The 25,688-nt window shown below is 41.8% G+C and overlaps 1 protein-coding gene and 1 long non-coding RNA gene across 5 annotated transcripts; one reads left to right on the top strand and one right to left on the bottom strand.

Annotated features, from left to right (window-relative positions):
• Positions 1 to 147: 147 nt before the first annotated feature.
• Positions 148 to 5,357, bottom strand: LOC149975194 (uncharacterized). Of its 3 annotated transcripts, none has more exons than XR_016488932.1 (8): positions 4,759 to 5,357; positions 1,763 to 1,817; positions 1,625 to 1,675; positions 1,264 to 1,293; positions 1,122 to 1,182; positions 960 to 1,012; positions 812 to 887; positions 148 to 408 (listed from the first exon to the last, which is right to left on the bottom strand). It is a non-coding gene; the product is annotated as an uncharacterized LOC149975194 (long non-coding RNA). The 3 variants fall into 3 exon arrangements; XR_016488933.1 differs by having other exon boundaries at positions 148 to 492; positions 4,759 to 5,000; XR_016488931.1 differs by having other exon boundaries at positions 148 to 887; positions 4,759 to 5,000.
• A 666-nt stretch (positions 5,358 to 6,023) lies between these two features.
• scfd1 (sec1 family domain containing 1) lies at positions 6,024 to 25,688 on the top strand. Of its 2 annotated transcripts, none has more exons than XM_021573988.3 (24): positions 6,024 to 6,246; positions 6,907 to 7,066; positions 7,402 to 7,492; positions 7,717 to 7,839; positions 8,064 to 8,151; positions 8,273 to 8,362; positions 8,782 to 8,837; positions 9,352 to 9,437; positions 9,871 to 9,970; positions 13,884 to 14,023; positions 14,576 to 14,666; positions 14,786 to 14,865; positions 15,056 to 15,137; positions 18,333 to 18,429; positions 18,549 to 18,619; positions 20,138 to 20,217; positions 20,346 to 20,408; positions 20,608 to 20,683; positions 20,999 to 21,052; positions 23,754 to 23,806; positions 23,911 to 23,944; positions 24,151 to 24,216; positions 24,383 to 24,451; positions 24,850 to 25,688. In XM_021573988.3, exons 1-24 carry the CDS (start codon positions 6,216 to 6,218, stop codon positions 24,871 to 24,873), a joined length of 1,905 nt encoding a protein of 634 aa, XP_021429663.1. In that variant the 5' UTR covers positions 6,024 to 6,215; the 3' UTR covers positions 24,874 to 25,688. The 2 variants fall into 2 exon arrangements, with proteins under 2 accessions (XP_021429663.1, XP_036810577.1); XM_036954682.2 differs by having other exon boundaries at positions 6,198 to 6,686.

Below are 25,688 nucleotides of genomic sequence, written 5' to 3'. Positions count from 1 at the left end.
AATGCCATTTACTTTCCAAATGAGAATGGAGACAGACTACTGCTTGTTCTGTGTGTGATTTCCTGCAAGACAGGAATATACTGACAAGCTGAATGTGCTTTGTACATTAAGTTATACCAGCTCCAGTAAAGAGATCAGAGACGCGGGTGACTTCTACATCTTTACTGAACAACATGAAACAATTAACACCACAGACAAAAACAAGGTTTGACCACAGCTCAAAAATGGCTTCAATCCTGCTCCTCAAAAGAGAAGCAAAGACAATAATTATTGTCAACTGCCTCCACATAGAACATCTCAAATTCTCTCTGTAACATGAATGGTTCCTTGAGGAGAGTGTTTTCCTCTTCATACAACCGTAGTTCTTTAAGGGTTGTAATGCGGTCTTCCCCGTCCATCCCCATTACACTAGGGAGGGAAAACAGTGCCTTTAAAACTGAGTTTGCACCACCTTGCTGCCTCTAGTGTGTCCCTGAAAAGAACATCTGCTTCCTTGAAGAATAAATATTAAGAGTAGTGCCTCATTGGGTGATCAAGTCAAACTACACCCCACTTTCACAATGCCACTATTACTAATTGGGTTTTCAGTGATATGTAGAACTACTCAACAAGTCATCACAACTATTATATCTTGCCATGCATCAAGCCTTCAGCATTATACACAGTAGACTATATACCCAGTTCACCATGCATTTTGTTTTCAGTATCGTCTAGAAAGAAAACAGATTGTGGTCATTAAGTAATGTAAGAGAACCTCTAAGGATGTGTGTACAAGAATGCACCTTACTTTAGCTAATAGCATATAACGTACCTGATCCTGCAGAGCTGGATGCTGATGTGACATGCAGAGTTTTCTTGGGGGGGAGGGGGACAACTTCTACATATTCCTGAAATGTATTGGAGGGGGGTTAAGTCTTTAAACATTGGTTTATGACTACCACTCATCCTATGACACCTACCTGTAGTGCATTTTGTTTTTGCCGCGTTTTTCAATCTTTCAACCTCTTCAGACCTTAGTGAGTAAATGACATCCACTCAATATGAACATATATTCAAGTCAGTCTGGCTAAACAAGTGATTTTAAGGATGCAAATTATTTATTTTTTATGTTCCAGACTTACTGCATGGGAAAGTTCTGCAGGAGAACAAGGCACCACCGTCGCCTAATTTTCTGCATGTTTCCTTTGAAAAAGAAAATCACAATCAGATGAGTATCCCAAAAAAACATCCACTAGTGATGAGCATCTCATAATTTATACATACCTGTGCTTCCATTGCAATGTACAGAGTGTACTGTAAGTTAAGAAGGAGTAGGTTAAGTTTGATAGCTATGATAACAATAATAGTAAATCATAATACCACCCCCCCCCCCCCCCCCTCTTCCAGGAATATATTTCAGAATGTAGAAGACACATCAGCATCAAGCTCTGCAGGAGTTTGAGGTATGAATTGTTTTATGTAGTGTAAAAACTGTAGGAAATGGGTCCCAAAAATAATAAACAAGAAAAAGTATGAGCAATAACAATAATGTGCTTTGCAAGCTGCAAGCACAGAAATAATAACTTTTCATGTGTTATAACAGAAAATATGACTTATATAATATACTGAATAGCCAGCATCTTACCATCAAAACAAACACCCCACAGTTGTTTGAGAAACCTTGCTTTGGTAGGCCCTGTGGTGTGAACAAGGTACAATTTTCAATAAAGGAATGACAATCAAATGGTACACTTCAGTGGAATAATTTAAAGGAATATCTAACCTGATCATCCACACCAAAAGTCCAAGGTCCAGGGGACAAGATCCGAGCAATGTTTCTGTGAAAGTAAAGAAAAAGTACAATTCAACAGCTTTTAATACTCCAGCATGCATAACAGTTTGAACACAGTTGGAACTGAATTAGCCCAAGTATTTTTCACAAAATATATGGGTGTTTCTGGACCAGAAAATGTATTTGACTTCAAACACACCATTTCTCACATCAATGCACTCACATGCCAAAAACCTTTCCTTGGACACCATTTCAAAGCAATGTGTATGCTTTCTTCATAAATGTGTTTTGAGGTTTTTCTTATTTAACTTCAGTTTGCAGTGTGGACAAGTTACAATGACTTTTTCAGGACCCGGTCTTTCAAAGAATTCATAAAAATCCAAATAACTTCACAGATCTTCATTGTAAAGGGTTTATACACTGTTTCCTATGCTTGTTCAATGAACCATAAACAATTAATGAACATGCACCTGTGGAACGGTCATTAAGACACTAACAGCTTACAGACGGTAGGCAATTAAGGTCACAGTTATGAAAACGTAGGACACTAAAGAGGCCTTTCTACTGACTCACCAAAAGAAAACACCAAAAGAAAGATGCCCAGGGTCCCTGCGTGAACTACCTTAGGAATGCTGCAAGGAGGCATGAGGACAGCAGATGTGGCCAGGGCAATAATTGCAACGTCCGTACTGTGAGACGCCTAAGGCAGAGCTACAGGGAGACAGGACGGACAGCTGATCGTCCTCACAGTGGTAGACCACGTGTAACACCTGCACAGGATCGGTACATCCGAACATCGCACCTGCGGGACAGGTACAGGATGGCAACAACAACTGCCTGAGTTACACCAGGAACGCACAATCGCTCCATCAGTGCTCAGACTGTCCGCAATAGGCTGAGAGAGGCTGGACTGAGGGCTTGTAGGACTGTTGTAAGGCAGGTCTTCACCAGACATCACCGACAACAACGTCACCTTTGGGCACAAACCCAATGTCGCTGGACCAGACAGGACTGGCAAAAAGTGCTCTTCATTGACGGTGTCACAGTTTTGTCTCACCAGGGGTGATGGTCGGATTTGCGTTTATCGCCCAAGGAATGAGCGTTACACTTAGGCCTGTACTCTGGAGCGGGATCGATTTGGAGGTGGAGGGTCCGTCATGGTCTGGAGCGGTGTGTCACAGCATCATCGGACAGAGCTTGTCATCATTGCAGGAAATCTCAACGCTGTGCGTTACAGGGAAGACATCCTCCTCGCTCATTTATTTTATTTATTTTTATTTTACCTTTATTTAACCAGGTAGGCAAGTTGAGAACAAGTTCTCATTTACAATTGCGACCTGGCCAAGATAAAGCAAAGCAGTTCGACAGATACAACAACACAGAGTTACACATGGAGTAAAACAAACATACAGTCAATAATAAAGTATAAACAAGTCTATATACAATGTGAGCAAATGAGGTGAGAAGGGAGGTAAAGGCAAAAAAAGGCCTTGGTGGCAAGGTAAATACAATATAGCAAGTAAAACACTGGAATGGTAGTTTTGCAATGGAAGAATGTGCAAAGTAGAAATAAAAATAATGGGGTGCAAAGGAGCAAAATAAATAAATAAATTAAATACAGTTGGGAAAGAGGTAGTTGATAGGGCTAAATTATATGTGGGCTATGTACAGGTGCAGTAATCTGTGAGCTGCTCTGACAGTTGGTGCTTAAAGCTAGTGAGGGAGATAAGTGTTTCCAGTTTCAGAGATTTGAAGCGAGGGCCAGCCAACGAGAGCGTACAGGTCGCAATGGTGGGTAGTATATGGGGCTTTGGTGACAAAACGGATTGCACTGTGATAGACTGCATCCAGTTTGTTGAGTAGGGTATTGGAGGCTATTTTGTAAATTACATCGCCAAAGTCGAGGATTGGTAGGATGGTCAGTTTTACAAGGGTATGTTTGGCAGCATGAGTGAAGGATGCTTTGTTGCGAAATAGGAAGCCAATTCTAGATTTGGATTGGAGATGTTTGATATGGGTCTGGAAGGAGAGTTTACAGTCTAACCAGACACCTAAGTATTTGTAGTTGTCCACGTATTCTAAGTCAGAGCCGTCCAGAGTAGTGATGTTGTACCCTTCCTGCAGGCTCATCCTGACATGACCCTCCAGCATGACAATGCCACCAGCCATACTGCTCGTTCTGTGCGTGATTTCCTGCAAGACAGGAATGTCAGTGTTCTGCCATGGCCAGTGAAGAGCCCGAATCTCAATCCCATTGAGCATGTCTGGGACCTGTTGGATCGGAGGGTGTTATGTTCCTACAAATATTCACACGTTAAGTTTGCTGAAAATAAACGCAGTTGACAGTGAGAGGACATTTATTTTTTTGCTGAGTTTGTATACTATGTGGAGACTCCCTGTGTGTAACTAAGGGAATGGCATCAACGATACACATTTAGAGCCAGCCAAATACAACAAGGCATACATTGAACACAGAAAAAACAACGAGCAAATCGATTACATAACTGTACATGTAAACCTAGGCTTACTGCCCAAGTAGGCAAATTTGCCCAAATAAGATTTCCTCATTGTGAGTGTAACAGTATAATTTTAGACCGTCCCCTCGCCCCCATACCCGGGTGCGAACTAGGGACCTTCTGCACACATCAACAGTCACCCTCGAAGCATCGTTACCCATCGCTCCACAAAAGCCGCGGCCCTTGCAGAGCAAGGGGAACTACTACTTCAAGGTCTCAGAACAAGTGACGTCACTGATTGAAACGCTATTTAGCGCCCACGCTAACTAAGCTAGCCGTTTCACATCCGTTACATGAGCAATTAGCTAACTCACGTGCAATTGGGTGCTAATAAAATTATACCACCGCACTGTTATAACATGAATATTACATAGTACATTATGCATAATGACAGTCTCACTTCCATGGTTTCTATTTTTATCCATGTAGGTTAGATTAAGATTCGCTTTCGTTAATACCTTCGACATTTACCTCAATTTGGGTGACCTTGAGAGGTTCGGGTTAAACGAGTTTGACTCAGCCCACATTGAGTCCGGCCCAGACGTTTCACTCTGCCCACATTGAGTCCGGCCCAGACGTTTCACTCTGCACCAAGGTAAAGACAGTTTCAAGTTCGATTCAATGGATATTCGCGCTTTCAAACCTCAATAGCTTTCAAACCACTTGAGCCACAGACTCCAAATAAGTGTCATGATGTTGGAAAAATTTCGCACAACTTTGCGCAGGTCTTATTTTCACAATTTAGACATTAATCTGCTTTCAAAAGCTAATAAACATGTGGAAATGTGAGCAGTGTCTTGTATTCCTAGGTGAATTAGTTAGGGAGCGAGAACAAAGTATACACTTTTTTTACATTTAAATTTCAATAGCTCCTTGGTCATGTGACATACTTACTTCAAACAAGGTTCAGAATGTCCACTGACTACTCTTCTATATTGCAGACCCTTTAGTTTGTCAATTTTAATCTCACAAGATTTTACATGAATTTTTCCAAATGTAAAGTTTCAATAGCTCCAAGGTCGTGTGACCTAGTGACATCAAACAAGGTTCAGAATGTCCAATGAGTGGGCCTACATATTGCACACCCTTTAGTTTGTCCATTTTCATCTCACATGGTTTTACATGAATTTTGCAAAATGGACTGAACCCCCTAATTGTCAAACTAATAATAATTTACAACAATATAGAAGATACATGACTAGAGGTTATGCAATATGGGTGTATATCCACTGCATGCTTCTTAGATGTGTAATTTACATGACCAATGAGCTATTGCAAATTTGAAACTATGAAAAATGTATGTTACACCGCGTGATTTTACAGTACACAAACAAGAGTGTGCAATATAGAAGGGTAGTCAGAGGACATTAGGTCACATGACCAAGGAGCTATTGAAATTCTACATTTTGAAAAATGATTTTAAAATCTTGTGAGATGAAAATGGACAAACTAAAGGGTGTGCAATGTGTAGGCCCACTGAGTGGACATTCTGAACCTTGTTTGAAGTCACTAGTTCACATGACCAAGGAGCTATTGAAAATCTACATTTTGAAAAATTAATGGAAAACCATGTGAAATAAAAATGGACAAACTAAAGGGTGTGCAATGTGCGTCTATGCCATCGGGTTAGCTACAACCAGTTTTGAAAGTGTTTGGAGTAATGGTTAAAGAGCTATTGAAATTTGAAAAATGTGACTTATCACTATGTTGACGGTCCCTAACTGCTGTTGGTGAACGTAAGGAAAACTTCAGGCGAATATCCAACCTGAAACTGTCTTTACCTCGGTTCACTCTGGCCACATTGAGTCCGGCCCAGACGTTTCACTCCGCTCACATTGAGTAAAGTCCCGAACTACACACTGCCTCTCAACCAAGCCGCACTTAGCTGCCACGTCATCTGTTGCCCCGTCACTGCATAAACAGAAAAGATGGCCGCCTCCGTCCGGGAAAAGCAGGCAGGTCTGTCAATGGTTTCGGTCATAGATTTTTTTGCTGAACATGGGTTGTCGAATTGTTGATTCACATTGTAAAACCGACTATTTTCTCTGACCATAGCCTGTTGAATAAAATACGAACTTCCACGATGGCCACCAGCCATCTTCACGAGAAAATCAATGCTAAGCTAACTTATTAGCTAGCTATCGTAAACGCGTTACAATAATATTATGAAGCAGCAACAAGTCGGATGGCTAACCTACACTTACTACTACTCTTGACTTCACTAGACACTTTGATGTGGTTGTCATGTCAAGGAACAGGAATGCCACGCAGTGAATGACTGACAGATCTAGCTAAACCGACTGCAGTATTGTTCCTTTGGATGAGTGGCTAACTAGCTAACGCTAGCTAACTAGCCATTTCACTCATCAAACAATTTCACTCGTTGATTGGCAGAAATGGTATGGCAAAGTCCCAGTTCCCCCAGTCCTGTGCCATGTTTAGTATGACAAAAGTGGTGGTTGTGCCAAGGGTTTTGTGGTGGTTGTGCCAAGGGTTTTGTGGTGGCTGTCCCAAGGGTGTGGTGGGATGTGCAGCACCTATTGCACAAATATTTCCAATTTACATCATCTTAAACATTGGCCAAGCATGACTTTATACTGTATTCTTCTGTGTCCCCAGCTGCATTGAAGCGCATGCTGAATTTCAACACTTCTCCGTTGAAAAACACTGCTGCTGAGCCAGTATGGAAGGTTCTGATCTACGACAGGTTTGGCCAGGACATAATCTCCCCTCTACTGGCGGTCAAAGAACTACGGGACATGGGAATCACTTTGCACTTGTGAGTAACTCACAATTTGACATCGCTGTTAATAATCTATTAATCACCTTCACAAAAGGTACATGTAGAGAACTAAAATCATGATGCACCAGACAAATAATTAATGAGGCTGTAAAGACTTTGAATTTGAGTAATGTAACCTATCAACTGGTCAGTATCTATTGAAAATGAAGGATCTACCAGTGCAGTATATTTCAAAGGACAACAACAGTTTTGTGAGAAGTTGAATTGAGCAATTGCAAATAAGTTCACAAACACAGCATTGACTTGGTGTCAATCAATGGAGGACACCTTCATCTAGAAAGGTCTTCAATGTATTTGATCATTTTCTATAGGTTGCTTCATTCAGACAGAGATCCCATCCCGGATGTGCCAGCCATCTATTTTGTTATGCCGACAGAGGAGAATATTGACCGGATATGCCAAGTAAGCATCCCTCACTCAGAATATCAACATTACATCATCAGATATGATTAAACTCAGGATAGGTCTAGAGATGATAAGAAAAACTGTATTGGGCCACTGAGCCTATCCAGTTGGTGGCCTTGGCCAGATACAATTATTTGTTGTCCAAACATTACATCCCAGACATGTAACATCCTACTAGTCAGTATATTGGTACATTCCATTGTTTTGTTTATTTTTCTCAGGACCTTCGTAACCAGCTGTATGAGTCATACTATTTGAACTTCATCTCAGCCATATCCAGAAGTAAACTAGAGGATATTGCTAGTGCAGCTCTCTCAGCCAACGCTGTCACCCAGGTTACCAAGGTGAGTCCACCACACACTAGTTCACCTCTCTTCTAGGCTGTCTCTCAAATGGTACCCTATTCCCTATATAGTGCACTACTTTTTTTCCTGTAGGGCTCTGGTCAAAAGTAGTACATTATGTAGGGGATAGGGTGCCATCTGTGACTCCATCCTAGTCATTTTCTAACACACATCACAGGATATTGAACAGCCTTGTAACAGTAAGGTATTTTTTGCTTTCATAGGTGTTTGATCAGTATTTGAATTTCATCACACTCGAAGATGATATGTTTATCCTCTGTAATCAAAATAAAGAGCTCATCTCCTACCATGGTAAGTTCATTGGATTCAGAAACGGTGCTAGATTGCACTTTGCCATTTTCATCAGATCTTATTCATGATTACCTGGCATGATTGTATTTGACTTCCTGTTTTCTTATTCCCTTTTGATTAGCGATTAACAAACCGGACATCATGGACACAGAGATGGAGGCCATCATGGATACGATTGTAGACAGCCTTTTCTGCTTCTTTGTCACGCTGGGTGGGTCTTTCCACAGAATATTATTAGTGCCACAACACTATTGAGACTCCTTGAGAGAACACTGTTTGGTATTTCAAAATACTGTAAGATTGTTTCATTTACTCAGGTGGTTCATGGTTGTACCATTTTCTCCCTGCTAGATGGCAGCATCACTTTTGTTATTACTCACCTGAATCGAAGCGATACCAAAATCATATTTCCTAGAGAGGAAAACGTTTTGAAAGTAAAGGCCAATGGGGATAGTATATGATGCATTGAGCAAAGTAAACCCACTGCATCCCAAACTTGCAGTTTGTATACGATTCTCAGTTTTATCCTCATGGGATTCACAGCACGTCCTCATATTCTCTATAGACACGCTCTGCTAAAGTCGTCAATGCCCTCTATTGGCAGTTAACAGATCCGTTTTGTTTTCTTAGGTGCTGTCCCCATAATCCGCTGTCCAAGAGGGAATGCTGCGGAGATGGTCGCGGTGGTGAGCATCATCCTTCCTCATTTATAACTCTCTGAATTCTCCTCAGCCGCTGTCAAGGGGCCCAGTCTGTCTGTCAGTCTAAATATACTTTGTATTATGTCTTGGCAGTGCAGACAGGGCTGGGAGAGTAGTACCCATCCCCAGTGGGTACAGTGAAAGAGGAAATTAGTCATTTGAGGACGACATCCAAGTCCACCCACCTCCAAAATCTCACTGTTTGCAGACAGTATTTGCAGGTAGATTCTTGATGTGGGGAGGAATGTTGATGCAGCCAGTGTGGAAGCTGATCCTCCAAGAGCCTTAATGGATGGATGCAGTGTTTCTCCTCCAGTTACACAGCACTGCTCTTTGTTCCCTATACTGTACTGCTGTGTTGTGGTGAGGGTCTCTAAGCTCTCAGTGAAACGCTGCAAGACTGTGTGCTAAGCGTATATCCGGTTAAGAAGATGTAAGGCGTCTTACCTAGCTGCATAAGAAGCAAAACTATCTAACCCAGTTTCTCTGTTTGTTGCAGAAACTTGACAAGAAGCTGAGGGAGAACCTGCGAGACGCCAGAAACAGCCTGTTCACTGGAGACAATATGGGGGCCGGCCAGTTCAGGTGGGTCAGGGTGCAGATTAGTACACTGGGTATGAACCATAAAGAGAGCAGACTAGATGTAGACATTCATATTATGATTCTGTACTGTACCACGGAAGACCTACTCCATTCCCTAAGACAAACACATAAAATGGCTTCCCACACACACACACTGTGCTATACAATGTCTTTGTCTATCTCTGAAGTGGAAATGTGCTATTCTGCTTTTCTCCTCTCCTCTGCTCTCCAGACTCACTGAGTGGTTCGCTAGGCCTTCGCTAAGTGGTGGATGAAGTGAAAACAGTCATGCTTCCTCTGGGAAGCTCTAAGCAGGATCTATTTCAGGTCTTCTTTTGTTTCAGCTTTGGTGGAGCAGTGGGAGAGCCTAGCCAGTGGGGAACTCTGGGTACATTTATCATCCTCTCGTTTCATCTCGCTCTCTGTCTCTCTTCAGCTTCCAGAGACCCCTATTTGTACTCGCTGATCGCAACCTGGATCTTGCCACCCCTCTCCACCACACATGGACCTACCAGGCCCTCATCCACGATGTGCTGGTAAGACTAACAGGAAGCCAGGGAATCAGGGGGGAGGGAGGGATGGAGAGAAGCAAATCTGTCTGTCATACTCCCACCACTCTGTTATGATGGACTTAACAGACACATCATACACTGACAAAAACTAAGGGCTTACCCATGAGAAACGTCCACTCCACAGTCTTGAGTAATTTATGGTGAGTGGTGTTGTTAGGTGTATGGTATTTTGCTCTCTGTATAGGATGAACTATAAGTATGCACGGCTCAGTAGTGTGAATTGGGATTTATACAGTTAAAGTCGGAAGTTTACATCCACCTTAGACAAATACATTTAAACTCAGTTTTTCACAATACATGACATTTAATCCGAGTAAAAATTCCCTGTCTTGGGTCAGTTAGGATCACTTTATTTTAAGAATGTGAAATGTCAGAATAATAGTAGAGTCATTTATTTCAGCTTTTATGTCTTCCGTCACATTCCCAGTGGGTCAGAAGTTTACATACACTCAATTAGTATTTGGTAGCATGCCTTTAAATTGTTTAACTTGGGTCAAACGTTTCGGGTAGCCTTCCACAAGCTTCCCACAATCATTTGGGTGAATTTTGGCCCATTCCTCCTGACAGAGCTGGTGCAACTGAGTCAGGTTTGTAGGCCTCCTTGATCGCACACACTTTTTTAGTTCTGCCCACAAATGTTCTATAGGATTGAGGTCAGGGCTTTGTGATGGCCACTCCAATACCTTGACTTTGTTATCCTTAAGCCATTTTGCCACAACTTTGGAAGTATGCTTGGGGTCATTGTCCATTTGGACCCATTTGCGACCAAGCTTTAACTTCCTGACTGATGTCTTGAGATGTTGCTTCAATATATCCACATCATTTTCCATGCTCATGATGCCATCTATTTTGTGAAGTGCACCAGTCCCTCCTGCAGCAAAGCACCCTCACAATATGCTGCCACCCTTGTGCTTCACGGTTGGGATGGTGTTCTTCGGCTTGCAAGCCTCCCCCTTTTTCCTCCAAACATAACAACGGTCATTATGGCCAAACAGTTTTTACTTTTGTTTCATCAGACCAGAGGACATTTCTCCAAAAGGTACAATCTTTGTCCCCATGTGCAGTTGCAAACCGTAGCCTGGCTTTTTTATGGCGGTTTTGGAGCGGTGGCTTCTACCTTGCCTAGCGGCCTTTCAGGTTATGTCGATATAGGACTCGTTTTACTGTGGATATAGATACTTTTGTACCTGTTTCCTCCAGCATCTTCACAAGGTCCTTTGCTGTTGTTCTAGGATTGATTTGAACTTTTCGCACCAAAGTACGTTCATCTCTAGGAGACAGAACGCGCCTCCTTCCTGAGTGGTATGACGGCTTCGGGGGTTCCATGGTGTTTATACTGGCGTACTATTGTTTGTACAGATGAACATGGTACGTTGCTGAAGGTACCATCCCAATGATGGACCAGCCTACACATTTTTTTCTGAGGTCTTGGCTGATTTCTTTTGATTTTCCCATGATGTCAAGCAAAGAGGCACTGAGTTTGAAGGTTTCTGGAGTTTTCCAAGCTGTTTAAAGGCAGTTTCAACTTAGTGTATGTAAACTTCTGATTCACTGGAATTGTAATACAGTGAATTTTAAGTGAAATAATCTGTCTGTCTAAACAATTGTTGGAAAAATGACTTGTGTCGTGCACAAATGTCCTAACTGACTATAGTTTTTTATCAAGAAATTTGTGGAGTGGTTGAAAAACGAGTTTTAATGACTCCAACCTAAGTGTATGTAAACTTCGACTTCAACTGTATATACAGTGCCTTGCGAAAGTATTCGGCCCCCTTGAACTTTGTGACCTTTTGCCACATTTCAGGCTTCAAACACAAAGATATAAAACTGTATTTTTTTGTGAAGAATCAACAACAAGTGGGACACAATCATGAAGTGGAACGACATTTATGGATATTTCAAACTTTTTTAACAAATCAAAAACTGAAAAATTGGGCGTGCAAAATTATTCAGCCCCTTTACTTTCAGTGCAGCAAACTCTCTCCAGAAGTTCAGTGAGGATCTCTGAATGATCCAATGTTGACCTAAATGACTAATGATGATAAATACAATCCACCTGTGTGTAATCAAGTCTCCGTATAAATGCACCTGCACTGTGATAGTCTCAGAGGTCCGTTAAAAGCGCAGAGAGCATCATGAAGAACAAGGAACACTCCAGGCAGGTCCGAGATACTGTTGTGAAGAAGTTTAAAGCCGGATTTGGATACAAAAAGATTTCCCAAGCTTTAAACATCCCAAGGAGCACTTTGCAAGCGATAATATTGAAATGGAAGGAGTATCAGACCACTGCAAATCTACCAAGACCTGGCCGTCCCTCTAAACTTTCAGCTCATACAAGGAGAAGACTGATCAGAGATGCAGCCAAGAGGCCCATGATCACTCTGGATGAACTGCAGAGATCTACAGCTGAGGTGGGAGACTCTGTCCATAGGACAACAATCAGTCGTATATTGCACAAATCTGGCCTTTATGGAAGAGTGGCAAGAAGAAAGCCATTTCTTAAAGATATCCATAAAAAGTGTTGTTTAAAGTTTGCCACAAGCCACCTGGGAGACACACCAAACATGTGGAAGAAGGTGCTCTGGTCAGATGAAACCAAAATTGAACTTTTTGGCAACAATGCAAAACGTTATGGTTGGTGTAAAAGCAACACAGCTGAACACACCATCCCCACTGTAAAACATGGTGGTGGCAGCATCATGGTTTGGGCCTGCTTTTCTTCAGCAGGGACAGGGAAGATGGTTAAAATTGATGGGAAGATGGATGGAGCCAAATACAGGACCATTCTGGAAGAAAACCTGATGGAGTCTGCAAAAGACCTGAGACTGGGACGGAGATTTGTCTTCCAACAAGACAATGATCCAAAACATAAAGCAAAATCTACAATGGAATGGTTCAAAAATAAACATATCCAGGTGTTAGAATGGCCAAGTCAAAGTCCAGACCTGAATCCAATCGAGAATCTGTGGAAAGAACTGAAAACTGCTGTTCACAAATGCTCTCCATCCAACCTCACTGAACTCGAGCTGTTTTTCAAGGTGGAATGGGAAAAAATGTCAGTCTCTCGATGTGCAAAACTGATAGAGACATACCCCAAGCGACTTACAGCTGTAATCGCAGCAAAAGGTGGCGCTACAAAGTATTAACTTAAGGGGGCTGAATAATTTTGCACGCCCAATTTTTCAGTTTTTGATTTGTTAAAAAAGTTTGAAATATCCAATAAATGTCGTTCCACTTCATGATTGTGTCCCACTTGTTGTTGATTCTTCACAAAAAAATACAGTTTTATATCTTTATGTTTGAAGCCTGAAATGTGGCAAAAGGTCGCAAAGTTCAAGGGGGCCGAATACTTTCGCAAGGCACTGTATATATGCCAAAGTTAGATTTTTTTCAAGGTAGCGCTACTTCAATTACCTTGTGTGTAAGATTAAGAATAGGGTAAATGCTGTGGTATGTGCTCAGTGCGGTGACCTGTGCCAGAGGTCATAAATATTTGTGACAAACCATTTTCCAGCATCCCTGCCTTAAAATTATTTCTGGTGTAAAATGTACAATCCCTTCTCCTCTCCTATCCTTAGTTTTCAGTATCACGAGTCCTTTGTTTTAACCTCAATATATTTATGACAACGGTTGTTATTTTGAATGTAGGTAATATGAGGATGTAAGTAGATATCAGTGTTTATCCCAGAGGTATCTATGGACCAGTCTTTTTACCCGATGATGTAAGCAGAAATATGACCAGACTACACATCCAATAGGATCTCTGCCAGACCCCAACCATCATCCCAACACTGAAAAACATAATCACTCAGAAATGACTATTTGCAGGAAAAATACTATCTGTAGTAGAAATGATTTTGCCTTGTGTGTGTCCTAGGACTTCCACCTGAACAGGGTCAGTATGGACGAATCTGTGGGGTCAGAAGCTTCCCCTTCCGGAGCCAGACCCAAGAAGAAAAATAAGAAGAGTTATGACCTCACAGCCGCAGACAAATTCTGGCAGAAACACAAGGGCAGGTTAGGAACTCACTTGTGGTGATTACTGATTGAGGGTAGCTTGTGGCCAAGGCTTTATAACTAGGTAGCAACAGTATATTCCAAGCTTTGCTTGTTAGAAACTCCATTCCATTGGCTAAAGTGTGATTTTTAAACTACTGATTTAGAAGGTAGTCTGCGTTTTGATGCTTTATAACTCAATAGTAACAGTATATTTCAAAATATTTTTAGAGTTATGCTTTATTACTCAATAGTAACAGTATATTTCAAAATATTTTTAGAGTTATGCTTTATAACTCAATAGTAACAGTATATTTCAAAATATTTTTAGAGTTATGCTTTATAACTCAATAGTAACAGTATATTTCAAAATATTTTTAGAGTTATGCTTTATAACTCAATAGTAACAGTATATTTCAAAATATTTTTAGAGTTATGCTTTATAACTCAATAGTAACAGTATATTTCAAAATATTTGTAGAGTTATGCTTTATAACTCGGTAGCAGCAGTATATTTCAATCTTTGATGTAGTGAAGTTCTTCTTGGCTGAGCGGTTGTTTTGACTCTTCCAGCCCGTTCCCGGAGGTGGCCGAGTCTGTACAGGAGGAGTTAGACACGTACCGAGCCCAAGAGGACGAGGTGAAACGCCTCAAGAGCATCATGGTAAGAAGGCGCACAGGCGGTTTTCTAGAGCTGTTCAATGAAGTAGTCTCACTGAAAACAATGGACGACACTCACACCTGCAAATTCCCCACTAAAATAAGACTTTTGACCTTCTCCAGGGGTTGGAGGGTGAGGATGAGGGACCCATTAGTAGTATTAGTATGTCAGACAACACCGCAAAACTTACCTCAGCTGTCAGGTGAGCATCATTGTAGAATTTTCATTTTATTTGAACTAGGCTAGTCAATTAAGAACAGATTCTTATTTACAATAACGGCCTACCCGTATATGTAAATATACAGTATTTCTGTATTATTATTTATTAATTGCTACGCTGTTATTGACTGTGCCCAGTCTGTACCAAAACTGTTCTGTGTTTCCTCTACTAGCTCCCTACCAGAGCTTCTGGAGAAGAAGAGGCTGATTGACCTCCACACTAACGTAGCCACCGCCGTTCTGGATCACATTAAGGTTAGTATTAAACCTGGTAATGGACTGACAACTAGATAGAGGGGATTCTCTCTCTGTCCATAGTGCACTGCATCCAACAAACACTTTTTTTTTTTCAGATATTAAACATGTATGGAAGACTGCTGTGCAGTCCGTGTGAGCTCGAACATCTCAGAGCACTCACTATAAAGTTGTTACTAAATCTGCCAGTAAAGGACTGCTGAAGCGTCCTCTTGACTTGGACTAAGTTAAGCGTACCTATTAAGCCCACATACACATTAAGCCCACTTCCATTTTTAGATTAAATCTAATGTTTCAACCAGTTCATGTGGTTGTTTTTATTCTAAGCCAATTAAATGTTTTCTTATTAAGTTATTGACAGTTATGTGTAAGTTCCTACTATTGGCCAATTTCAGCTGCAAAAAAAACTTTGGTGTGGAGGCGACTCAGAGAAACATATTTTTAGTACCTCAGATAAGTGATCACACCTAAGAGATGAATGTGGTGATCTATGCACATGATGGCATACTACATGGGTATTAATGACTATTTCTTGCCAATTTGAAAGTAGATGTGTCATGCTAGCAGTCGTAACACATGTCACAGTCAATACACTGGCAACATAGCTTGGTGAACCACAACAGTATAATAGAATAAAAACTCACCACTCATATTTTTTTTTAATGCATTTTGTCTTGTTTATTTTAATGTTAAATTAACCTTGCATTGTTATACATGGATGCTTTTTTGTAAATTGGTTTATCTTAAACCACAGTAGCACCAAAAACACCCCCTCTATACAGAATGTACTATTGTAGTATATAGTGTATATTTATACCTCAGACCATTGGTTCCCAATTATTTTGTGAGTTAAACTTAGCTATTTTGTATTTTTCACTGTAATTTATTGATGCTCCAATTAAGCCCACTATGCTCCAATTAAGCCCAGTTTGCATTGAAACACAGGGATTGTGTGTTGATATCCCTAATATTCAATAAACCCGAGTATAAATAGATTTGCTTCAGATTTAAGTGGCTAAAAATACTGAAACTACACTTATACATATAATGCATCGATCCATGGTTCCTTTAACAAAATGTAGAACCATGAAAAGCCTCGGTACTCTGTCCAAGACATTTGGAGTGGACAGGTAGTCATTGAAGCAGAGAGAGAGAAGAATAGGATCAGATTTGAAGGACATCAGGGATAGAAGACCTACAAGTGTGTGAGACTAATGTAGGACAACAACCACCCGAGCCACTGCCTGTTCACACCGCTACCATCCAGAAGGCGAGGTCAGTACAGGTGCATCAAGGCTGGGACTGAGAGACTGAAGAACAGCTTCTATCTCAAGGCCATCAGACTGCTAAACAGCAATCACTAACCCAGAGAGACTGCTGCCTACATGGAGACCCAATCACTAGCCACTTTAACAAATTGATCACTAGTCTCTTTATACAATACCACTATAAATAATGCTACTTAAATAATGTTTACATATCTTACATTACTCATATCATATGTATATACTGTATTTTATACCACCTATTGCACGGTGCCTATGCCGCTCGGCCATCGCTCATCCATATACTTACATGTACATATTCTCATTCACCCCTTTAGATTTGTGTGTATTAGGTAGTTGTTGGGAAATTGTTAGATTACTTGTTAAATATTACTGCACTGTCTGAACTAGAAGCACAAGCATTTCGCTACACTCGTGTTAACATCTGCTAACCATGTGTATGTGAGCAATAAAATGTGATTTGATTTGTGGTGGATCAACATGAGGGACAAGAAGATAACTATTGGACAACTAAGGTACTGTATAAGGTAGTAGTTGTGGAATTGTTAGGTTAGATTACTCGTTGGTTATTACTGCATTGTCGGAACTAGAAGCACAAGCATTTCGTTAGACATGGTTAGCAGATGTTAATGCGAGTGTATGTGACAAATAACATTTGATTTGATTTAATGCAGAGGACCGGGAGATATTCATATTGTTGTCCCTCATTCATCCATGCGTTTCTATCTTTTGGTTCACCACATGTGCTTTTGTCATGCAACAGTAGAGTGGGTGATGTGAAACTGTCTTCAGACAGGCTTTAGGAAGACAAGTTGAACTAATTAACAAGAATAGCAGTACAGAAAATGTTAACCAGCTTTCAACTAATTCATTAAAAGTTGTGTGCCTTATGATCTTTGTTGCATGGCTTCTTATCCACAGAGGTCCTGTGTGGGTGCAGGGTTGTGTTCTAACCAAGCAGTAACACACCTAATTCAACTAATCAAGTCTGGATTGAAGTCTATGATTAGTTGATCAATTGAATCAAGTGTGTATTGGTTGGCAAGAACAAAAACCTGGGTCGAAATTGATCTCTGTGGATACGATTGGACAACCCCTGTTATGAATGCTGCTTCCATGATGAATAGTGATGATCAATTGATTTGAACTTTAGGGGAGATTATTATAATTCAAGTTTACATAAGGAATATCAGTTTTCAACATTTAGAATTGAATTAAAATTGATTATTTAAGAGGTGGGAATTTTTGGAACACCCATGGGCTTAAAGGTACATTCAGTTGTCATTAAACCCAGTCCACACTTTTCACACATTTTATCAAATATGTTTCTCACAGAAAAAAAATGGTGTCCTAAAACTTCACATGAGAGATGAATCTTTCAATTGGATTAATTTATTTTGTTGTGTATTTTACCCCCTCTTTCTCCCCAATTTTGATCTTGTCTCATCGCTGCAACTCCCCAACGGGCTCGAGAGGCCAAGTCATGCGTCCTCCGAAACATGACCCGCCAAACCGCACTTCTTAACACCAGCCCACTTAACCCGGAAGCCAGCCGCACCAATGTGTCGGAGGAAACACCGTTCACCTGCAGGTGCCCAGCCCACCACAACGAATCTCTAGAGCACGATGAGCCAAGTAAAGCCCCCCCCCACCCAGCCAAACCCTCCCCTAACCTGGACGACGCTGGGCCAATTGTGCGCTGCCCTATGGGACTCCCGATCACGGACAGTTGTGATACAGCCCTGGATCGAACCAGGGTCTGTAGCGATGCAGTGCCTTAGACCGCTGCACCACTCGGGGAGCCCTTCATTTGATCATTTTAACAAAAATATCTCAACTTAGATTTTTGGTGGGCACATACTTATAGGTACTCTTTCTCTAATGTGTAACTTCTGTGACCCATCCACAGAGCCGTAAACTGGACGTGTACTTTGAGTACGAGGAGAAGCTGATGAGCAAATCCACCCTGGAGAAGTCTTTGCTGGACATAATCAGTGACCCTGACGGTAGATGTGCCTCTGTGCTTATCTTGGCCAGAAATAACATAAATCATACAGTCGGAAATACCTGAGGTGCCTGTTGATGTAAGGTTTGTTAAACAACTTTGTTTTTGTCTTTGTGACAGCGGGAACACCAGAGGACAAGATGAGACTGTTTCTGATTTTCTACATCACAGCCCTGCAACCCCCTTCAGAGGTGAGGCCTGTCCCCCACTTAACCCTTACCCTATCAAACACACGCATACTGGACTTAACTCTGTCCCTATCAAAAACATACTAGACTCAAGTCACACATTTTCTCACCATGAAACGCATGCCAAACTAGACTCAATCACAGGTCGGAGAGGAGCCACAAGATACAGGCCCCTTTGTCAGGGAACTCTGTTGATTTGTCTGATTCACTACGGTCATATGCAGTTTCATGTCCAATGGAACCAAAAATGGCACAATAGCAACCTCAATGGAGACACTTTGTGGTCTCACTGGATGTGGTAGTCTTAGTAACAGCACAATATACAATATGAAAAACCTTGGCCCTGGCTTGCGTTTCATTGTTTAGAACACCAAACATCAATTCTCAAATCATTTTTTCGTATGATATTCAAACCAGCTTTTCTTCTTACAACATTCAAAAGCTTTATTGTTCGATATGACATGTTAGAGCAGATTCCAGGAACATTGATACCCTTTGAAGCCGAGGCCAAATGTCATTACTCCAGAAGTCCAATAATGCTAGCTTGTTCTGTTCTGAGCATCTCAAGGCCCTCTGTATAGGAGGACACCCAGCTCTCCACTGTGACTGTGGGTTCTACGTCTGCTTTCTTCAGGCAGGCGGCGCAGCTCGGGGACTAGCCTCTTAGGGACCCTGCTAAGACTTGGAAGACCTTAATACTGGCTCTGCTTCAAGCCCTGTCACCACCACCTCAGTAACCACAGTTCACCACAGAGGAGTGAAGTCAAGTCCCTCCAGCCGCCAGCTCCAAAGAGCTGGGAGGATGCCAGGGGCCGTATTCACAGTCTCAGAGTAGGAGTACGGATCGAGGATCAGTTCCCTGCTCGTCCATATAATCGTTTTCATTATCATCTAAAAGACAAAACTGATCCCAGATCAGCACTCCTGTTCTGAGGAGCATTAATATGGGCCCAGGTTTCTGGCTGCGGCTGCAGGCTGGGAACAGCGTTAGGATCAGGCTGTCCTGGAGCATCATGTTGATCAATGGTCTTCCTAATAGCCCTTCTCCTCTGAGATGCCATTCTGCTTTCCCGGCCTGACAGCTGAAGTCAAGCAGGAAATCTTTTTCCACCGCCAACGTCTTGTGGTATTCCTCCTTTCATCTCTGTCCCCCCCTTAACCTGAACCCGTCCAGGGCCGATTATTACCATGGGATTACCATCCCCTCTCTGGTCCGTTCTCCAGTTGGTCCAGTGTGTACATTTATAAGGTTATTTGTTTTCCCTGAATGCTGTGGCGTAACATCCGTTTAGTTACATTAAAAAGTACTTGTCTCTGCCATCGTAATGTACTGATGATACCACCATACACGTGTCACACTCTGCTTTAGGATGACTAGGTTTTTATTTCTTCAAGCTTTTTTTTAAGTCCCTGGTCGGTAAATTCCCTACTAATACTCGAATGCCTGCTCAATCACTTGTATGTTTTACCTTGGTGAAAACAGGCGTACTGTTATCTTACTGGGGTTTTTCTGTGTTTCAGACTGATCTGGACCAATACAAGAAGGCTCTTCTAGAGACTGGCTGCGACCTGTCCTCTCTCAACTACATCAAGCAGTGGAAGTAAGACATTACGAACAAGCTTGCATTTTCAGCATATGATGCTTCATACATGCAGAACCAAACAGATAATAAAACACATTGTTTTGGGTTCCTTCAAGGAGCTTTTTATGAATAATTTGTTTTGCCAGGGCTTTCACAAAGATTGCTGCCACACCATCTAACTATGGGAACAGCGGTGTGAAACCTATGGGGTAAGAAAGAGAGCACTCTCTGTGTGCGTCCCAAATGGCACCTTATTCCCTACACAGTGCACTACTTTTGACCAGGTTAGTGTACTATGTAGGGAATAGGGTGCCATTTGGGACACTGCAGAGTTTCCCTTGTTTCAGGGGTCCCATAGACCTAACCCCCGTGCTGACCCTGTCCTCCTCCTGGCTCTCTATCCCACAGCCTCTTCTCTAGAGTGATGAACTCTGGCTCCCAGTTTGTCATGGAGGGGGTGAAACACCTGGTGCTTAAACAGCATGTGAGTAGCTTTACACACACACACACACACACACACACAGATATATACATGCACACAGAATTATGCATAGAAACACACACATGCAGAATGAGTGATACTGAATGTCTCTTAATAGACAGATGAGAGGAGCAGTCTCATCATGATACTCTCTGTATATGTGTTTTCAAAATGTCCAGATGTCCCTTGGCTTTGATGGGAAGGTTTTGCCTGGAGACATGTATGATAATATCTCACGCGGCTGCTCGTTGGAGTCAGTCTGTAGTGATTAATTACCTGGTGAGAAAGAACAGAGTTTTTAAAGTGTTTTTCTTTCAGAACCTGCCAGTCACGCGTATCCTGGACAACCTGATGGAGATGAAGTCCAATCCGGTGAGCCGTCTCCTCTCTTCCCTCCTCCTCTCTTCTCTCCTCCCCCTCTACTGTGGACATTCCTCTATGTTTCTGCTTTGTTGCACCATCACATTCAGGAGGGAAGCATGCTGATGAATACAGTGGCAACAAGATGAACAACCTGATGGGTGTCTCATGTCTGCAGTCAGAGACTTCTCCAATCATGCCCCCTTCTGATTAGATCACTTCTGAATATGTGGGGGGAAACTAGTCATCACAAATTGTGAAGACGTGACTAGATTTTTTAATAAAGGCAGCAACTGTAGCTAAGCTACTTTGTAAAATGTTAAGTAGCTGTCTGCAGTCGTGTACATACAGTACTAGTCAAAAGGTTGGACACACCTACACATTCCAGGGTTTTTCTTTATTTTTACTATTTTCTACATTGTAAAATAACAGTGAAGACATCAAAACTATGAAATAACACATATGGAATCATGTAGTAAACAAAAAAGGGTTAAACAAATCATAATATATTTGAGATTCTTCAAAGTAGCCACCCTTTGCCTTGATGACATCTTTGCACACTCTTGGCATTCTCTCAACCAGCTTCATAAGGTCGTCACCTGGAATGCATTAGCTACAGTTGCTGTCTTTATTAAAAAAATCTAGTCCGTCTTCACAATTTGTGAAAAATAAAGTATAACCCTTGAATGAGTAGGTTTTTCCAAACTTTTGACTGGTACTGTACTTGCAGATGACCTCACAGTGTAGTAGTGTTTAAGTCAAGTCGGTCAGTCATGTGCATAACAATATAGAAATGCCAGGTATGCTTCCCAGATGGCACCCTATTCCCTATATAGTGCACTACTTTTGACCAGAGCCATATGGGCCCTGGTCAAAAATCGTGCACTATGTAGGGAGTAGGGTGCCATTTGGGATGCCACCCCAGTGATTAAAAACAGCTCTGTGAGGGTGGCCTGGCCTGATCTGCTCTGGGGGCTCCACTGTGGTGCGAAACCCTAGCCGCTAGCTGCCTGCAGGGCTGCAATAGAGCACATGGGCAGCACTGTGGACTCTCAATCCTCTCTCTGGGAGGACAGGCGCACACTGAACCTGGAGATTAGGTTACAGCTAACCAAGAAGCTCTCTCTACACTTCCTCATCTCTCTCTCAGCTCCTTACCAGCTTACCCTGAAGCAGAGGGAAGGTCCACTTCACTGAAAATCATTCACAAGCCATCCTCTGTGTACTCAACACTACACTTGTTAGTGTAGGCCACCAGGCTTGAGGCAGGTCCCCTATTCCCCTCTGCGGTCCATGTCTAATTTTCCCTGGATCAGCTGCTACATCTATAGAGGTGTTACATCAACTTAGTCCCTTTGTGATTACCATCTCTCACAGGTCCATAAACATTTAATATGAACAAACGCTTTTCAATTTCCATTAGCTCCGTTCCATCTTGTCAGCGTCCCAGGTGGCACCCTATTCCCTTCAAAGGGAATAGGGTGCCTCTACTTAAAAGTAGTGTGCTTTATAGGGAATAGGGTACCATTTGGCACTCATACCGTGTGTCTACAGCCAGGAGGGAGCAGGGATTACAGGATTCTGTTACTGGCTTTAGATGCCCCCCAACCCCTATCCCCACCTCTCCAAACACTGAATTGGACATAACAATATTATCATTTTCTCAGCTACTGGAATTACAGTGCACTGTACAAAGCGCTTCTTGTTCGGTGAGCCGAGAAAGAGAGGGGTACATCAGTCCAAATTCAACAGCCTCCATCCTCCTCTCCCCACCCCTGTCCCGCATCCGATGGCCTTCTTGGACAGGTGTAATCTATCGGTGGTTCTTCTGTGTGAACACAATGCCATTCCTCTCCCAGGCAGGTTTAGCAGTGTGTTCAGGTTTGATATCAGAAGCCCTCTGCTGAACTGCCTCTCTCCTGTGTGGGGAAAGACGATAGCACAAAAATCTGGAGCATCTAGTCAGTTCAGAGAGACAGGGAGCTCCTCTTTCACCAGCCTGACTGCAAAGTATTTTCTCTTCTGGTGAAGAATGTGAGTGGGCCACGGCTCTGCCAGATAGAGGTAGATGCATTCGGTCCATTGGGAAGAGAGGAGAGAGACTAGGGATGCATCCTAAATGGCAACCTATTTAGTGCAGTACTTTTGACCAGGGCCAATAAGGCTTTGTTGTGAATTGTTAGATATGTTGTGTATTGTTAGATACTACTGCACTGTTGGAGTTAGGAACACAAGCATTTCGCTACACCCACAATAACATCTGCTAAACATGTTTATGTGACCAATACCATTTGATTTGGTCAAAAGTAGTGCACTATAGGGAATAGGATGCAATTTGGGAATCAGCCCAGACTAAAGACTTGGTTCTGGGTTTAAGGAGGATGTATGAGTAGAGAGAGAGGGAGGGAAGAAACTAACTTCACTGATCCTATTTAAGACTAGTTCTGGTAAATGTGACGTTTCTGTTGAAATCAAGCAGGTGTTGCCTGAATCTGAATTCTGCCTGATCTGATCGCACTTGAGTCAATTGGTTGACTTTGTCTCACAGGACCCATGCTTATGCAGGAGTTGCTTTTAATAAGAGGAACTGGGTGACCTTGAGCAATGGGGGGGATTTGGGGGTTTCTAGAATTGTCAGAAAATGGTCTCTTTCTTGTTGTTCATGTGATGTATACGTTTGTTGGTTTATTGATGATGTTTTTATGATGTGCAGGAGACTGATGACTACAGATACTTTGATCCCAAGATGCTGCGCGGCAGTGAGAGGTAAGACTTCAAGAGCTCCAAGGATAACAGTTAAGGCCTCTAAATAGTAATGTGCATTTTCTGTCCGTAAGATCTGTGCCTAAACACTCCTGTTCTCCCAACAGCTCAACCCCAAGGAACAAGAACCCGTTTCAAGAGGTGAGTCCTGCCATGGTCAGCACAAACACACAAACAGGGCCTCCACTAAATCCAGCAACTGCTGTGTGTTGTCATGGTGCCTGGTGCCTATCTTGGACTCACTGTGTGACGGGGGGGGGGGGGGGGGGCACACACTAATCTGTGTGTATAATGTACATGAACCTAGCAGCCTCAACCTGTCAGTGAGATCTCACCTTCTGTTTCAGGCTATCGTCTTTGTGGTCGGAGGAGGAAACTACATAGAATATCAAAACCTGGTGGACTACACAAAGGTAAACTATTACTCCAAATTGTTTTCGTTTTTTTTTTTTTATGAATGTTTTATTAAAATATCTACATGTAACATTGTGACAAAAGTTTTCAGTGTATCTTATGAAACCTCTTCATATTTTCAGTTGAGTTTTTTTGAACAATGTGTATTTTGTGGCATCCTTTTAGGCAAAGCCAGGGAAGAGGGTGCTGTACGGATGCAGTGAGCTCTTCAATGCAGGGCAGTTCATCAAACAGGTAGGAGGACCACCAGCCTTAGGTGTGCGTCCCAAATGGCAACCTATTACCCATATAGTGCACTACTACCCTATGTGGCCCTGGTCAAAAGTAGTGCACTGAATAGGGAAACTGCATTGCTGGTTAAGGGCTTGTAAGTACGCATTTCACGGTAAGGTCTACCTACACCTGTTGTATTTGGCGCATGTGACAAATAAAATGTGATTTGATTTAAAAAGGGTGCCATTTGGGAAGCAGGCTTTTTGTTGAGTAATATCAATCATTTAAGCCTGACTCATAATATGGAATGATGATACCCATACTGTGGGTTTGTGTTAAATCACCTACACTGCTAAATTGATCTTAGATTTCTTTAGTGCGATGTATTTTTAATTGTTTCTCCGTGTTTGTCTCCACAGCTATCCTCACTCGGCCAAAAGTAAAAGCAAGAAAACATATCAACACTTTCTTTTCTTGGATTCCATTTCTCCTAAATACTCACAACTGCAATCAAGACCTCTCTAATCATTGATGATCGTTTTCAGTTACTCTAGATCCTGTCTCTCTCTCTCTCTGATATTCCATGTGTTTTATAATGTGTACTATACTTACATTGTTTGTTTAAAGGCCCATTCCAGTCAAAAACATGATTTTTCTGTGTTTTATATTTCCATACTATGAGGTTGGGGAAAATATTGCAAAAATTCTGATAATGCCCTTTTAGTGTAAGAGCTTTTTGAAAAGACCACCTGAAATGATTGCCTGTTTTGGTGAGATGGAGTTTTGGCCTGCCTGGTGAGATCACCAGGTGGTCAATTAGTTAATAGGTGAATAAGAGAGAGTTCCAAACCTCTCTGCCAATAACAGATCGTTTTCAGTTTTCCCCTCCCCACTCAGACCACTCAGACAGTCCTACCAAAATTCTTGTTTGAGAAATTCCTCTTGCTAAGAAGCTATTTTCGTTACTTTTTGACCATTTTAATTGAAAACAATCGCAGTAAGGTACTTAATTGTTACCTAGAAATGATTTGATATTGATATAAAAACATCTGCATTGGGCCTTTAACTAATTTGCTTTGCACTCTCAACAAATAAAGTTGAATAGTCTTTACTCAACACGGTTGCTGTGTAGTAGATCAACCAGAGTTTTTCAACTTGTCCTTTGTTTAATCTTATTCAGGATCAGGACAGGGTGTTTTAGTAGACTTCCTCTTGCAGCGAACAAGGATACAAATAAATAATATTTACAGTCTACAAA

This window comes from Oncorhynchus mykiss, chromosome 19, assembly GCF_057628025.1.
Source record: "Oncorhynchus mykiss isolate SJ-2025 chromosome 19, ASM5762802v1, whole genome shotgun sequence".
NCBI classification, from domain to species: domain Eukaryota; kingdom Metazoa; phylum Chordata; class Actinopteri; order Salmoniformes; family Salmonidae; genus Oncorhynchus; species Oncorhynchus mykiss.
This window is presented reverse-complemented; position numbering and strand designations above follow the sequence as displayed.

Coding starts and splice junctions, on each gene's coding strand:
- scfd1 (XM_021573988.3), top strand. CDS start 6,216: ATGGCCGCCTCCGTCCGGGAAAAGCAGGCAG. Junction 14,667..14,785: donor AACGCCTCAAGAGCATCATG/GTAAGAAGGCGC, acceptor GACCTTCTCCAG/GGGTTGGAGGGTGAGGATGA. Junction 21,053..23,753: donor TGGAGATGAAGTCCAATCCG/GTGAGCCGTCTC, acceptor TATGATGTGCAG/GAGACTGATGACTACAGATA.